The sequence below is a fragment of the Acinonyx jubatus genome, chromosome A3 (genome assembly GCF_027475565.1).
Source record: "Acinonyx jubatus isolate Ajub_Pintada_27869175 chromosome A3, VMU_Ajub_asm_v1.0, whole genome shotgun sequence".
Classification (NCBI taxonomy): domain Eukaryota; kingdom Metazoa; phylum Chordata; class Mammalia; order Carnivora; family Felidae; genus Acinonyx; species Acinonyx jubatus.
Window position 1 is genome coordinate 53,235,451 of NC_069388.1, and position 15,283 is coordinate 53,250,733.

The 15,283-nt window shown below is 49.7% G+C and overlaps 1 protein-coding gene across 3 annotated transcripts in view; it reads left to right on the forward strand.

The window, feature by feature from the left end:
- UXS1 (UDP-glucuronate decarboxylase 1) overlaps window positions 1–15,283 on the forward strand; it is a 95,797-nt gene that overhangs the window by 79,447 nt on the left and 1,067 nt on the right. For all 3 annotated transcript variants that reach the window (XM_027069391.2, XM_027069392.2, XM_053200362.1), the window contains 4 exons: window positions 6,295–6,338; window positions 9,892–9,952; window positions 13,104–13,161; window positions 15,070–15,173. In XM_027069391.2, coding sequence (XP_026925192.1) covers window positions 6,295–6,338; window positions 9,892–9,952; window positions 13,104–13,161; window positions 15,070–15,173 — 267 coding nt within the window. The remainder of the gene's footprint in view (window positions 1–6,294; window positions 6,339–9,891; window positions 9,953–13,103; window positions 13,162–15,069; window positions 15,174–15,283) is intronic.

Here is a 15,283-nt window from a genome sequence, read left to right on the forward strand (position 1 = left end):
GTCACTCAGTGCTTACGACAGATGTATGGGGCGCAGGTTCTATTAGTCCACTGTCCAGCTGGGAAGACTGAAGCATGGAGGTTAGAGGAATTGCCCAAGCTTATGTGGCCGGACAGCGGCTGCCAGTCTGAGCCGGAGCCTCTGCTCTCGATTGCTGTTCCCTGTGGTGCTCCTATTTCTTCTTGGCTAGGTTGGCTACACCACTGCCTATTCAGAACAAAACGCTGAGCCTGTTACAAGATGATGTGCCCCCTGATCCAGGGCAAGACATAGGTTGTGGGTGACTTTTGCTGCACACATGCGGGAGAGAGGTGAATCCAAACGCTTTCTCAGGGTGCCACACACCTGCTCCCCCCTCCCACTTACCAGCTGCTGGCTCCAAGCCTTGGGGCCTGCAGATGGCCATGCTGCGGACACCCTGGCTCCTCTCCTTCTTACTCCATTGGCACAGCCTGGTGGTCTTTCCCTAGAGAGATCCAGAATCCGGCCCCGTCTGCCTCTTCTGTCAGTGCCCCTGGCCCTCATGCCACACACTCCCAGTTTATTGCCCTGGCCTTCCAGCTGCTCATTCTCCCTGTCGGGGGCTCTCTGCCCAGCAGCCAGGGGAGCCTTTAAAGATAAGTAGAAACTCGAGAGCTTTCACCTGCTGAGAGCGTGATTCACGGGCCTCCCTGCATACCCCAGCTTTTTGCCCCGCTGCTCGGCAACCCCAGCTTTTTGCTTCTACCTTTCCAGGGAGCACGTTCCTTCCAGGCATCTCCCTGTTCAATCATCCTCTCATCTGGACCATTCTATATGTAATGACACCCACCTGCCACTCTTCCCTCCTAACCATGCTTTCTGTTGTTTTCCTTGCACTGATCACTGACTGAAGTATTATTTTTCCAGCCACCAATCCCCTCTCGAGTGTCAGCTCTGGAATCGGGAACTAGTTTCATTCATGGCCGAGTCCCCAGCTGCCAGAAGAGTGCCTGGTGCCCAGGAGGCGTGTGATGAGTGCTGGTCAAGCTAACGATTGGGTTTATAGTGGCTGCTTGCCTTTGTGATGAGCACAAGGGCTCTGGGGCTTGTTCTGGAAGTAGTGGTCTCAGTGTTACTGAAAGCTAAGCTTCCTCTCCTCCGTGTTCCCCTTCTGCCTGCTGTTTGGGCCCCCCGGGTTCCTGCACGGGGACCCCTCAAGTCCAGCTGCTTGGTTGAGAATTCCTCACCCTCAGGGACACTCCCGGAGCTTTTTTAGCCACTGCCCTCCCTGACTATCTTCACACCCGAGATCAGAGCTGCTTTGTTTGCAGAGCAAACTGTTAAAAGCTTTCTGAGAAACAGCTTCTTGACTGATTGCCTTCTGGGCTGCAGCCAGTGCTCCAAGTGTCAGGTGGGAAGCTAGTCCTCGCCCGCCCAAGAAAGCACCTATTGTGGGCAGATGGTGGTAACTCATGTGTTGTCTCCTCGCCACCAGAGCTTCTGTGCCGGGGACCCGGCAGCAGGACGACTGGTGCCGAGCAGGACTGCGATGAGTCCAAAACACGCCGCGTTCCATCTTTTCTAGGCGCCTCTGGTGGCAGGAGTCCTCAGGGAGGCTTTTCAGAAGTGTCTGGTCCCTCCTGTCCCACAGCATTCTATTTCCCTTTAGTGATTTGATGGAGTCGCTAAACTTTTCGTCCTTTGCTGCCCCGTTGAGATAGCCTCTCTTCTTTCGTCAGATGGCTCTGTGGAGAAGTCTTGGAGGAGGAGGTCATGTGTCATGACTCTCTGTCCAGCCCATCTTGGGGAACACTTTGCTTAATGAGGAGGTACAACCATCCTTTCCCTTCCTGTTCATTGCCAGCAAGTTCTTTCTAAGACTAAAGATCTCATTTGTAGCAGCTTAGTATCTTGCCTTCCCTTTTCCAAGCTGGGTTACTGTGGTCACCCGCCTTCCAGCTGCTATTTCCCTGAAGTCTTTTGTTATCTTATCTCTGGGCAAATACCATTCTTTGGACCTGTCCCCGCCTTGAGTCATAGACCTCTGTTAGGGTGACTCGGAATATTTTGCTGAGTTCTGTGAGTCACGCACAGAAGCTCTGTTCTGTCTAGCTTGAGCACACAGAAGCTCAGAAAATCCTGCAATCCAGTTCAGAAAGTTTAGAAAATAGTTGAGTATGGTTTGAGGAGGGCTAGCTTATTAAGTTTATTTTGAAGAGACTTGAGTTCATTCAGTTTAAGCACTTGCTCGCTCACATGTGACCTATACACACGTTTACAGTGGGGTTTAATTCTGTCTTGCCACCTTCCTGTGATTTATTCCAACTTGCAGATGACATTGATTTTTTCTGGATGTGTAAGAATTGGGGTTTGAGTCACAGTCTGTATCTTTTAAAAACTCTTGCTGTTTTTCTAAAGGGAAATTTTGGAGAAACCCTACTTCTGAGACCAAAGTCTGCATTTTATTTATACACTGTTTGTATCCACAGTGTAGTATCGGAAGTGCTCTCTGATTTGGGGCCTTCGTTGACAGAGGCACGAGGCACAGCAGTGGGGTTTGGGCTGATGCATGCACCCCATGCTGCCCCGCAGGGTTTCTCATACCTCGCCCACCACCCCCCGTGTTCCTTATCCTCTCTGACAAGCTCCTTGTGGTGCTCTTGGTGCTCCCCCTAGTGCTCCCCTGCAGAGCTCGCTATACTCCTGCGTGTTCCTCATGACCACCATGCTCTCTGTGCTCCCCTGCAGTGCTTCCTGTGCTACTCTCTATGCTCACTACATAGAGCTCCCCATGCTCCCTGGCTGTCCTCCCCATGACCCCCATCGCCCCACAGTGCTCCTCATGCCCCCCCCACATTTGCTGCGTTCCCCCAATGTGCTCCCCTGTGGTGCTCCCCTGCAGTGTTCAGTATGCTCCTCCCCCTCCCCTGTGATGCTCCCTGGTAGTGCTGCTCCTTGTCCTCTTGGCTGCCTCCGTGCCCACTGGCTTACCTCTCCCTTTTGGGAATTCCTGAATCTCCATTCTGCTTTGACCTGCACATAGCCCTCGTTACCAGACTGAGCAGGACCCTGAATCTCCTTGCTCTTCTCTCATTCCATGAAGCGAAGCCAGAGCTGCTAAAAGCCCTGCTGTCTTCTCGTAGAGGAAAACTAGGCAGACGTGGGAGCTGTGCCATACTCACCAGGCCCTGGGTTGTTCATGTTGTAGCATTTGTTGCTTATCTGCTTGTTGTCAGGACTGTGGGTGAGATTCGGTGCCTGCCCTGGTGTGCCTTATGGTTGGGCCAGGGGGTGTGCAGGGCTCCGGGTGCTCTGAGGTCATGGTGGGTGTATTTGCTGGGGAGAGGGGCACATAGCATCTTCTCTCTCACACGTGCACCCTTTCTTTATTTCTTCACGTTGCACACAGTGAATTGTACACACAGGAATTCAAGGTCATCGTATTAATAAATACTGGGGATGTATATAGGGAGATGGATTTAAACCAAAGCAGAGATGAAGGATACGATACTCTACAGAAACTTAAATCCAATAGGACTTTATAAGGATGCAAGGGAAGAAGGGTCCGGGGGCACCGCTCACAGTGCATTTGAACTAAGTGCACACACTGGAGCACATCTTCAAAGTCGATCATCGACAGGATCCAGGAGAGTTGTGTGTGGGGGTCCCCGGGATCCTTGCATTCCTGCCACAGCCTGGGCATAGGGGTCCTCCCATTGCCTCCTTCTGTAACAGGGACTTTTCCGAGGGCCAGTTGCTACCCCACTTGGACATCAAGTGGGACCTCAGTGGAAGGTGTCTGCGGTGGGGGTGCTGCTGAGGGGCTTTTGTCTCTGGGTCTCAAGGAGACAGACTGAGCCCCGCCTCTGCCGACTCAGGTGCCTACAGCTGGGGAGGTGTGCCTAAGGACATCCTGGCCTCTGGTCGTCCCTGCCCCATCTGGGAGGGCCCTCTGAACAAGGCCACTGTGTGAAACACTCGACAGACGCAGCTTGCTTGAGTTTTCCCTCTGGGTTTACGATGTTTTGCGACCGTCACCATCACGATTCTCTTAACTCCTATTGTTGAGAAGGCGTGTGGTGTGATTCTTCAGAGTCCTAACGCTGGCAGCCCACTTAACCTGCCCCTGGCTCTGGCTCAGCCAGCCCGCGGCACTGGGTCCCGTCAGGGGGACGGAGGGCTCGTGGGAGTAGAGACCACGCCTGCAGCCAGGCACGTTGAAGGCCATTGCTGCTCTGCACGTGCAGTGGGCTTCTGTGCGTGTTGCCGGCACGTGGCAGCAGACCACCTGACCCGCTGTCGCAGGGACCCGACCAGGGGCAGTGGGAAGGTGCAGGCAGAGAGGAGTGTCTGCATCCTCCGTGTTGACTCCGCAAGCCAGGAGCGGCAGGTACATGGCCGACAACCAACAGTACAGCTTTCACATCTGCAAACCTATGCATCGAGGATGCGGTCACTCGGGTTGAGGGGGGTCGTGTAAATCGGATCACATTATAATGAGATGGGAGAAGGGTTCAGTGCCAACTGGTAGGCCATCGCTGACAGCTGAAGCTACAGGCCGTTCTGAAATTACTGATGCGGTGGGGTAGGAAAAAGATCCCCGGACTTGGAGTCAGGGTAGACTTTGCTCTCCTGGATGCCGGTCACTGCAGCGCTCTGAGCTTCCATGACCCCATCTGTAATGAGGTTGTACGAAAAATACTACGGGCGTCACACCTGCAGGACCCCTCGGGTGGAGGTGGATTTCCAAGGGGGACGAGCCAGCATTGCAGTAGTGGATGGCTCTCCCCCACTCCCAATTCTACTTCCTACTTACTGGGCCCGAGGCTTCCTTTCTGACTTGCCCAAATGTAGCAGAAGGGCCAGCAAGACCAAGGCTTTGGGTTCAGGCAGAACTGCCCGGAAAGGGTGGGTCTGCTTCTGAGAGGTGCACTCCTCTTTCTTCGATGTTTTGTGTCTTGTAGACAGAAGGCTCCCTAAATCAGTTCCCTGGGCTTTTCTCGCTGGGAGGGCCTTCGCCCCAGTAGGTCAATCTGATGCCCCTTTGATGTTGGTATATGCAAATGTTTATTCAGGTAAGACAAGCAGCCTTCTATAAACCTTTTAAAGAAAGAAAAAGGCAGGTGCCTGTCAGGCATGCTTTTCTCCCTTTACCTGTCCCTTCCCATTTGCTTCTCCAGTCCGGCGGCCCGAGCCCTGCATAGCCCTGTTGAGAAGCAAGGCCAGGAGGCTGGTGTGGACTGTGGGGCTCTTGGCCTCCGGCTCCTCTTTGGCATCAGGCGGCCTGTGGCAGGAGGCGCCGGTGTTGTTCTGTTCCGGCTTGGAAATCAGGCTGTCCCAGAAGGCGGTTCGTCCTCCCTGCTGCCACCTTCCCACCGCAAGCAGGCAAACAAAAGCCCTGTGGCTCCTTCCTTCTCTGTGACTGTAGGGGGTGCTTCAAAGAGCCTTCTGTGTCCATCTCTTCATTCTAAGCGGTTATAAACTTCAGAGCTTATTACAAGGTTACTTGTGGAGCACGTGTTCGTGGAGCACGGGTGGTGTGTGCTACAGCAGGGAACGGGTGAGTCAGACACGGCGCCTGTGCCCAGGAGCCCACAGCCTAGGAAGCTGGTGTGAGTGGCGGAGAGAGTCTAGAGGAACGGTGTGAATGGCTGAGCATCAAGGGCAGAGTCGTTCATTCTGGCCTGGAGAACGAGCCAGAGAAGTGTCACAAGGAGGGGACGTTTAGACAAGGGGGTCTGTAGCGGTGGAGGAAAGGAACCGAGTGAAGGCCCGGAGACATGACGATATGCAGGGGACACAAATGGAGCGTTGAAGCCCTCCCCTTCTTCTCTCCCGCCACCTCCGTCTCCTATCCAGAGTTTCCTGGGTGGTTCTCAAACTTGGCTGCACATTAGGATCGCCTGGGGAACTGGTTGCAAACATACCGAGGTGCCTGCCGCCTCCTCCCCAGAGATTCTGTGACTGGTCTGACTGAGCACCAGCTGTTCTGATGGGCAGTCGGGGTGAACTGTTACATGTACTGCTCACTGCTTATGTGTGTCCGTCACCCTGCTGGACGCAGAGGCCCCAGAACCCAACGTAATCCATGACCCATCACAAGACCGCAGTAGAAGCAACTCCTGCTGCCGACTCTGGGGGACAGACTTGACACGTGTGTATGTGCACGTTCTCGTGTTGGGGCATTATTTTGAAATACAGAGTGAGTTGTCGCATCACTGCCCCTCCGCTGTCAGTTCTGAGGTCAGTCTGTGCCCCTGGAGTTCTCAGGAACCCCGTTTTCCCATTGCAGTGTGGTTTTCTCGGGCAGCCTGACTGTTGCTTTCCTCCTAGGTGTACGGATCCGGGTCGCAGACGAGAGCGTTCCAGTACGTCAGGTAAGGCAGCTGGGCCGCTTCCGGCAGAGGTGGTGCGGCCCAAACAGCCTGTGTCTGTTTTATACGTTAATTATTTTCACATCTCTGTTGTGGCTTGGTTAAAAGTCCGTTTTAATTTTCAGATGGAAAGCCCTTGGGGTTCTCTGTTTAAAAGCTAAAATTCTAGGGGCGCCTGCCTGGGTCTGTTGGTGGAGCATGTGACTCTTGACCTCGGCGTTGCGAGTTCAAGCCCCACGTTTAAAATCTTTAATTTTTTTTTTTGCAAGTAAGTCCCAGACTTTTATGACTCATGTGCTAATCTTTTACTGCCACCTAGTGTTTCATAGGGAAACTTGCCCAGTTCTGAGGGCGACTTGATTTCCGGTTCACACCAATTGGAGAGATGGCCTTAATCATCCAGCAAACCTACAGGTGCTGAAATCAGACCCATTTGAAATGTGGCTTTCTGGGGCGGGTGAGACTGTCCTCATTAAGGGAAAGATAAGGTAGACTGTCCTCATGTCAGATTTTATGCTGGAACGGAAAAAAATACATTTGAGAACTTTGTTGAATAGTCTCACGTGGTAATTTTTATCGTTTTCTTGTTAATCCTCACATGTCTAGTTTTCTTGTCAGTTCAGTTGGTGACATTTTAAAATGCAGCTTGGGTTCTGGGAAGAGAGTACTTTATAAACAGTTGGATATACCAAAATATTTTCCCACATGACATGGTTACTATGAGTTCTTTATTAGTTTCTGATATCCTAAATCCTCCCTCGTAAAATCCAGCTCTGCATCTGGGTACCCTGTATTTTTCACTTTTCAATGCAAATACCCTGGGATGCCTGTCATTCGGAAAATGCTATTCCTGGTGTGTCCCGAGGCCATCCCAGGGGTGCTACAGCGGTGATGGGGGTGGGGGAGGTGGCGGGCACAGGTCTGGGCCATCTTGGCCAGAGCAACCACATAGACTTTTGTCTGATTATGTGAGAGCCCTGGGTGGAAGTCTCTTTGAAAAATAGAACTTCTAGGGAAAAAAAAAAGTCTTTTAAACAAAAATAAAAACAACTACCATAGATTTTTTTTTCCCCCGAAAGTATTTGTTAATTTTCACATTTAGTCTAAAAGAAAGCTATGAATAAACATACATCACGGTCAGTGGTTGGTTTTGTTTCTTTGTGTTTTTTTTTTGTTTTTTTTTCCTCCCTGGCCTTGAGTGTCTTGCCGAGCAGGACACAAAGCCTGGGAGTAAAATATAACTGGTACATTTTGTTGCCCAGATACTCTTAAGAAGGATTTAACCAGGAAATTTGCAGCAGCCACTCCTTCAGGATTGTTTTCATTTCAAAGCACTTACCCCAGGAACCATGTGCTCAGAGAAAATTCATCATGCTACATTTCTGTATCCGGACCATCTTAATTGGACCTCTGGGTATCGAGCACCATCTTTCCTAATAACACACTTTCATCCCACCTGCCTTCGCCCACCCCCAGTCTGTGCACATTGTGAGGGAGTCCTGCAGTTCCTGGCATTTCCTGGAGCCACCTCACCGGTGGCCCCCAAACGTCTCCAGCGGTGACAGCTTGTGAACTGTCATTGAGACTGTGCAGTAACAGAGCAGTTAGAACTGGATTTTTTTCGCCATGCTCATTATTTCAAAGGCAGCAGATACAAAATTCATTTAAAATAGCCTCATACCTCTTCCGCCAGTGATTAAAATATTTTAAGAATTCAATGGTGCACATACCGACACCATGCCAGCTCAGGACCAAACGTGCCCACGGTGTGTGCTCCGATGGCTGTAGCAAGCTCGGGCAAACAGCTCTCCTGACTTCCAATTTTTGTTATTCAAGACCCCGCTGAGGCAGATAACTTACAGTTTTGCTATTTTTACCAAGCTGTTTTTAGAAACTGAGAATTTGTTTACTTTGCAGTTAAAAATGTGCAACGTCTGAGTCTGTGCTTACTGTACTAAGTTAACTTTCCAAAATCTACAGTTGCCCTGAAGCGACATTTCATGGTTTCTGAGGTCCAGGTGATCATACCATACACATTCACATCTTGGCATGACTGGGTCTGATGTTTTCACGGTCAGGTTACGGCCTCATTCACACAAGAAAGTCATGCTTTTTTTTTTTTTTTTTTTTTTTAAGTCACTTTGTCAAAATGACACTTTCAAAGAGCTTCAGGTTAAAAGTGTGATCTATGCAGTTTTGACCTTAAAAGTTGCCAGCTTATTACATAAAAGATGCGTGTCCCTGCCACGAGGATGACTGCACGAGTCCGTTGCCTTCCCGTTTAATGCGGGCCCTCCCTCCCCACCCCACTTCAGTTCAAAAAATGATTGTGGATGCTACGGAATGGCAGCTTTTAACGTCTTCTTACGAGTTATGTAGTGGCCGATGCCATGAGAGACGTGTTGTGATGTAATACAATTACTGCCATCATGATGAAGTGACTTTTTGTCAGTTTCTAGAAAAGTCATCCAAAGTCAGCAGTTACTTGTATTTGTGCTTGACCTATGAGAGTGGAACGGACTTGAGGCATGTTCACATAAAATACTCAATCGTCAGAGACAAAAATTCAGAAAATAGTTTGCTAAATATCCCACCCCCCAGATTTTTTTTTTTTCCCCAATGAAAAGGAAAGCAAAAACAGGTTTTCTTTTGGAAATTGACCCTGGCAACCTGCTCCTTGCTGGTAATGACAGAGGAGGAGGGGAAGGTTTCAACATAGACTGCCTTTGGATCACCAGAGCAGAACTTTAAACATCTCCTGAGCAGCACAGCCGATGAAAATAGACGTAGAACAAGTGCTTGTGTGCCACAGTGAGGTGTCATTTTTACGAAGTAACTTTTTTTTAACAGAGCCACACTTTAAAGCCTCTGAAAATAAGAACCAAACCTTGGTAAGCGAAAGTTTGCTTACTTCTCTTCACCTTCATGGCCCAGTCGGTCACGATCCATCTGAAACATCCAGATCCCCTGACTGTTCCATGCAAGGAGTCTGGGGGGGTGGGGCGGGGGGAGGTGGCAAAGTGAAGTTTGAGGGGCGGCAGCAGTGGTCCGGTTTATTTCAACCTGCATTGTTTGGCTTTATCTGTGATTTGCCAGTATGAGAATTACATACTGGAGTGCTCTCATTTCAGTGGGTCTTTTATTTTTTTTTTTGAATCATTGCTTTTTCACATGGACCAGCTACATGGTTCACATTAAACATGGACTTTTCATCAGAAGCTGTAGAAACACCATCTTTTGGGGTGTACTCCTATTTTATTTTTATCGCTTAATCGTTGAAGTGTTCCAGAAATATACAGAAGTAGAGCACGTAGGCCCATCAGTCAGCTTCCATCCTGTTTAGCCGTCTGTCCCCCACACACTGACAGCGAATCCCAGACATCATGTCATCATCCATGAGTACAGCATTCTCAACGCTGCTGATTTGCAGGATTTTGCTTTTGACTGTTGGTTTTCCATTTGGGTTTTGGTTTTCTTCCGGGAGATGGGGTGGGTCTGCAGGGCACCTGGGCACTATAGCAGGCGACGCCTGACCCTGCCTTCCCGTCTTTTCCAGCGATCTGGTGAATGGCCTCGTGGCTCTCATGAACAGCAACGTCAGCAGCCCCGTCAACCTGGTGAGTACGTCCGCCCCTTCCGTGCCCCCAGGTCATGTTAGAGTTCCGTGCTTTTATAAAACCATGCAGGGCAGCAGGCTGTGCTATTTCCCAGCAGCACACGTAGGCCATACGTGTGTATTGCCTGCTGAATAACAGAGGAAAAAATAAACACAAAACAAAGTAAGAGTTTGCAAAGGAGTAAAATGTCTGCAAGGCATGGATGAATGGCATGATAAACGCTCACCCACCTTCGTGGGGCGCCTGGGTGGCTCAGTCAGTTAAGCGTCTGCCTTCGGCTCAGGTCATGATCTGACAGTTTATGGGTTCGAGCCCAGAGGCGTGCTGTGTGCTGTCATGACAGCTCAGAGCCTAGAGCCTGCTTCAGATTCTGTGTCTCCCTCTCTGTCTGCTCCTCTCCCGCTCACACTCTATTTCTCAAAAATAAATGTTAAAAAAATTTTTTTTAATAAAACAACAACAACAACACTCACCCACCTCTGTTATCCTGAATGGCCTGGGTCTAAAAATGTGTGACAGCCTTTGTGGCTGTAGATGGACATTTTTTTGTGTGCATTCCTTTCTCCGTTGTTTGACATAATAAATCTACTCTCTGTAAGACATTTTTAAGTGAGAGATCACAGAAGTTGTTAAAGTTTCCCAGTTTCTGATCACATCTGTAGTTCAACTGACTGCCCTGAGCACCTTTGTTGCTTCTTCCTTCATTGCTTCCCATGGTCCCAGAGTCTCTCTGTTGGAGGGATCAGAAGGTGGTTTTGCCCCACGGTTTTCTGCTTGGTGAACGTGCTTCCCTTCAGAGCACTTCATTCTGTCTCTGGCCAGTTCTCACTGGCAGGAAGAGTTTCCTTACATTTGGAACTATAATCTTGGTATCTGTGAGCTACCCACTGGCCTTACTTCCCAGCATGGGGGCCATTCACAGCTAGTCTAATGGCTCTACAGTGTGGTAGCTTTCCAAGGATTTGGAGGGCAAGGTCAGACCCTCTGAGTCTCCTCCCCAGCTCTCAGCCAGAGTTCATATTCATGTCTGGAGTCCCCCTACCCTCTTGCTTACTGTCTTCTGAATGGCTTCATTCCATCTTGTTTAATTTTTTTTCAATGTTTATTTTTGAGAGAGAGAGAGAGAGAGAGAGAGAGAGCGCGCGCACAGGGGAGGGGCAGAGAGGGAGATACAAAATCTGAAGCAGGCTCCAGGCTCTGAGCTGTCAGCACAGAGCCCAACATGGGGCTCGAACCCATAAACCGTCAAATCATGACCTGAGCCGAAGTTGGACACCTTAACCAACTGACCACCCCCAGGCACCCTCATTCCATCTTGTCCAGTGTATACTGTCCATCATTCAAGATGTTCTGCCTATGGCCCCTGACAGTAGCTTCTTTGGAGCCATGGCCTTACCTTGACAAGACTTGGAGTCTGTTTCAGGTGCTTCTCCCAAACCACCTCTTCCTGCTTCCTGCACAGGAGTGGTCATGCCTGCTTATTTCTTGAAACCACTTCCCTCAAAAACCTTTCCTTGTACTTTTCTTTGTAACCAGCAGTCAAGCTGTAGAATTCCTGTCTCCCTGAGTTTGGAGGGAATTCTGACCAAATAGGAGACATGGAGTCGTCACTCCCTTGTCTGGCTGTTGACCGATCATGGGGGCCAGTTGCTGCAAGGGCCTACGTAGGGCTACCTTCATGCACTTTTGAAGAAATGTGAAGTTAAAAATAGAATGAGACACGTCTTGTGAGCCTCAGTGTCTTTTGAGCATTTGCTTACCTGATACTTTAAAGGCCATGCCACCCTCATCCTGGGTTTTTGCTCCAGACCCTTTAAAATGTGCATGTGTTGTCAGTTATCGCCCTCCTAAAGTAACCGATCTTGTCTTAGATACCCGGCTCCTTCCTCCTTTTTTTCTGGGGGTTATGTGGCTTTGCACAGGGCCATTTGGGAACTCCCATCTCTTATAGAAACCTGTCTTCCCTGAAGTCTGAAAAATGTCTGCCAGTAGTCCTGACATAGACAGGGCCCCTCCCTCCCAAGTTCCTATCACTCCACTCTGCTAATTAGTCCTTCCTTTGTGCTCATATATAAGACCAGGGTCCCTTCCTGCCTCTCTTTCCTTCTAGCTTCGACCAGACCAGGAAGCTGGGAGTTCAGCGTATTTAGGATATGAAATTGCCAAACTTGATGGTGGTCTCTTATGATGGAGAGGAGGTGGCAAATAAAAGTAGCAGAATTGGGGGGCACCTGGGTGGCTCAGTTGGTTAAGTGTCCAACTCTTTCAGCTCAGGTCATGATTTCATGGTTTGTGGGTTCGAGCCCTGGGTCGGACTCTGCGCTGACAGCACAGAGCCTGCTTAGAATTCTCTCCCTCTCTCCCTCTCTCTCTCTCCACCCCTCATCCCTGCTTGTGCGTGTGCACTCTAGATAGATAGATAGATAGATAGATAGATAGATAGATAGATAGATAGATAGATAGATAGGTAGATGATAGATAGATAGGTAGATGATAGATAGATAGATAGTAGCAGGAATAGGAAAGGAAGAAGGACAGTGGCTGCTGTCATGTGTGAGGGAAGAAAAAGGAGAAAATGATTTTCCTTAAAGCCCCCAAAAGCAAGCTCACTTTATAAACCACATCGAGTCTTTCCCTCTGGCTTGCCCAGAGCCCTCATCTGTGAGTGCATTTCATTTCTGTTACAGCTTCCTTGTGCAAGTTTGCAAATCCATTATTACTGAAGTTGTTAACACAGTGCATCCAGAGGGAAATATATTGTCTTAGGAGAGCTAATTTGCAGCACCAAACTTTTATGCAAAGTGACAACACAGTTATAGTAACGTTAGATACGGAAATTGTCCTGGTCTTCTAGGCCAGGTAACGTGTATGTCCTTATTAGATGCTCTTGACCTAGCTGAGGGGTGTTCTTGTTAACAGAAAGTCTGGAGGACAAAAGCAGTACTGGGTACAATTTAGTACTTTGCTGGAGGGATTAGTCAGCATCCCGATCAGTTAAGCACCTGATGAAACAGGAAGAGGCAGGAGCCTGGTGACTTTCTAAGATGCCAGAGTTAGCCTGTGGATGCTTTGAAGATCTACATGCAGTTTGAGTGGTAGAGATCTCTGCTGTTGGGATTACACTTCTAATCAGCAACCGTTTCTTCCTTAGGGGAACCCAGAAGAACACACAATCCTAGAATTTGCTCAGTTAATTAAAAACCTTGTTGGTAAGTAGGACAAACACCGTGCTGAGTGAAATTGGCAGCACTTACGCTATCAGTTAATAACACCTTGACTAAAAAATGTGTAATTAATACAAGCTAATTGAATTGGATAAAAAGCAGAACTTTATCAGGAACACTTAATTGTTTTCTGATTCTTTAATTAAGTAATGGGAAGATAAAGACGAAGGGGCGTGGGAAAGGAGATGGGTTGTGGTCACAGCTGCGTCAGCAGGTCGGGGTGGAGCAGGAGGAAGCGCTTGTTCCCAGGGCTCAAGACACGGTTCTGGTGGAGCGCTGCACAGGTGACGATTGTTTGGTGTCCAAACAGTCATCACTGACAGTGACGAGAAGGGGATTTTGGAGGTCCAAGAGGGAGCGACACCAGCTTGCATGTTTCTGACAGAACCTGTTGGCGATTTCAAGCTCTTTACAGCTCTGGCCAACCTGGCCATCACCCACTGGAGGCAGCGTAGACACTGGGAGTAGCCCCAGTCAAGGGCGTACTCTAAAAGCTGTAAGAAGCTCGTGTTTCTTCAGCCAGCCCTCGGGCTGCAAGTGTGCACTGGGCAAGCCTGTCCTCACTTCGGCACGCTTACTGGAGCTCTGGGAAGTCTGGCTCGTAGGGGGTGTCTGTTTTCCATAGTTGATCGAGAAATTTGAGTCAAGACACAACTAGATTGGAATGGTTAGACCTGGGGTAAGCCTAACATAGGATGTTCTGAAGTGCCTTGCCTGTTCAGACCCCACACTTAGGTGTGCTGATTCTTCAGGGCTGTCCTTCCTGGCATGGGGCTGTCATCTACCAGCATGTTCTAATCAGCTCCAGACAGTTGTACAGGACGGGAGCTGACCTTCCTCAGACGTAAATTGCAGGATCTCACAGCCCCAGTTGCCTCCCCTAGCTCTATTCCCCCTGCCTTCCCACTCTGGGTCTGCCCATCTCTACCCAGGTAGGGAAGGGATGTACTCAGATAACAGCTTGTCTGGGATCTAGACCATTCAGAACCTCTACCCCAAGTGGGGCCCATGGGATACTTGTTAGAAGTGGAGAAGCACACACACCACCCATGTCTTCTGGATAAGAATCTGCATTTTGACAAGATCCTCTGTGGTTCTGTGAAAGGCTGAGTAGTAAGTACACCAGCCCAAACTGCAGAGGCTTAAAACAACAACCATCCTATTTGTTCACGAATCTGTGATCGGGGCTGGCCTCCGCTGGGGGTTTCTTCTGGAGGTCTTGCTGATGGCCCCTGGTGTGGCTTCATTCTGCTGGCCAGCAGGGAAGGGGCCCTGCTAGGATGCGGGACAAGCCAGGTTCTCTGTCCTTCTGCATGTGATCTCCCCAGCAGGGCAGCTGAACAGCTTATGTGTTGGCTCAGAGCTCACACCTGCAGGTGAATAAATAGTCAGGTCTTCCATAAGGCATCAGCCCGGGACTGGCCCATGGTCTTTCCTCCTGCACTCTACTTGGTTAAACGAGTTGACAGCCGGCCCAATTCCAGCGAGGCGCTCCTGCGGCACATGAATGCCTCAGATGTGGCTCACTGGCGCCATCGGCATCACAGATGACCACACTCCCCATTCACCATTTTTACTTACTTCGGAGTCAGACCCTGTGGGCATGCCTGCTATGTTCGCTGATGGTGGCTGGTCTGCCCTGGAGCTGGTAGCTAGAACAGGCCCTGTCCTTCCTCTCAGGCCTGTGGAGGCAGAGTAACCACCTCTCACCAAGCTCTCGTAGGACCAGAGGTACAGTTCCTCACGTGGCTCAGTGACTCCATGAGAAATGTGTTCTGCGATGTGCTCCCTTATTCACTGCACAGATGGGATTTTGCTTTGAGGCGTATAGCAGAAGTCACACCCAGAGTGGTTTGTGATTCTCTTACCTTTCTTTTTTTTGCAACAATTCAGGAAGTGGAAGTGAGATTCAGTTTCTCTCCGAAGCCCAGGATGACCCACAGAAAAGAAAACCTGACATCAGAAAAGCGAAGATGATGCTGGCATGGGAGCCCGTGGTGAGTGCGCGGGCCCGACACTGCCCTGTTGACAAAGGCCCGTGGTGGTTTTCTTGGGCGCTGGCGTGGTTGGGCAGACAAGATGTAGGGTTTTCTCCAGGCTATTACAT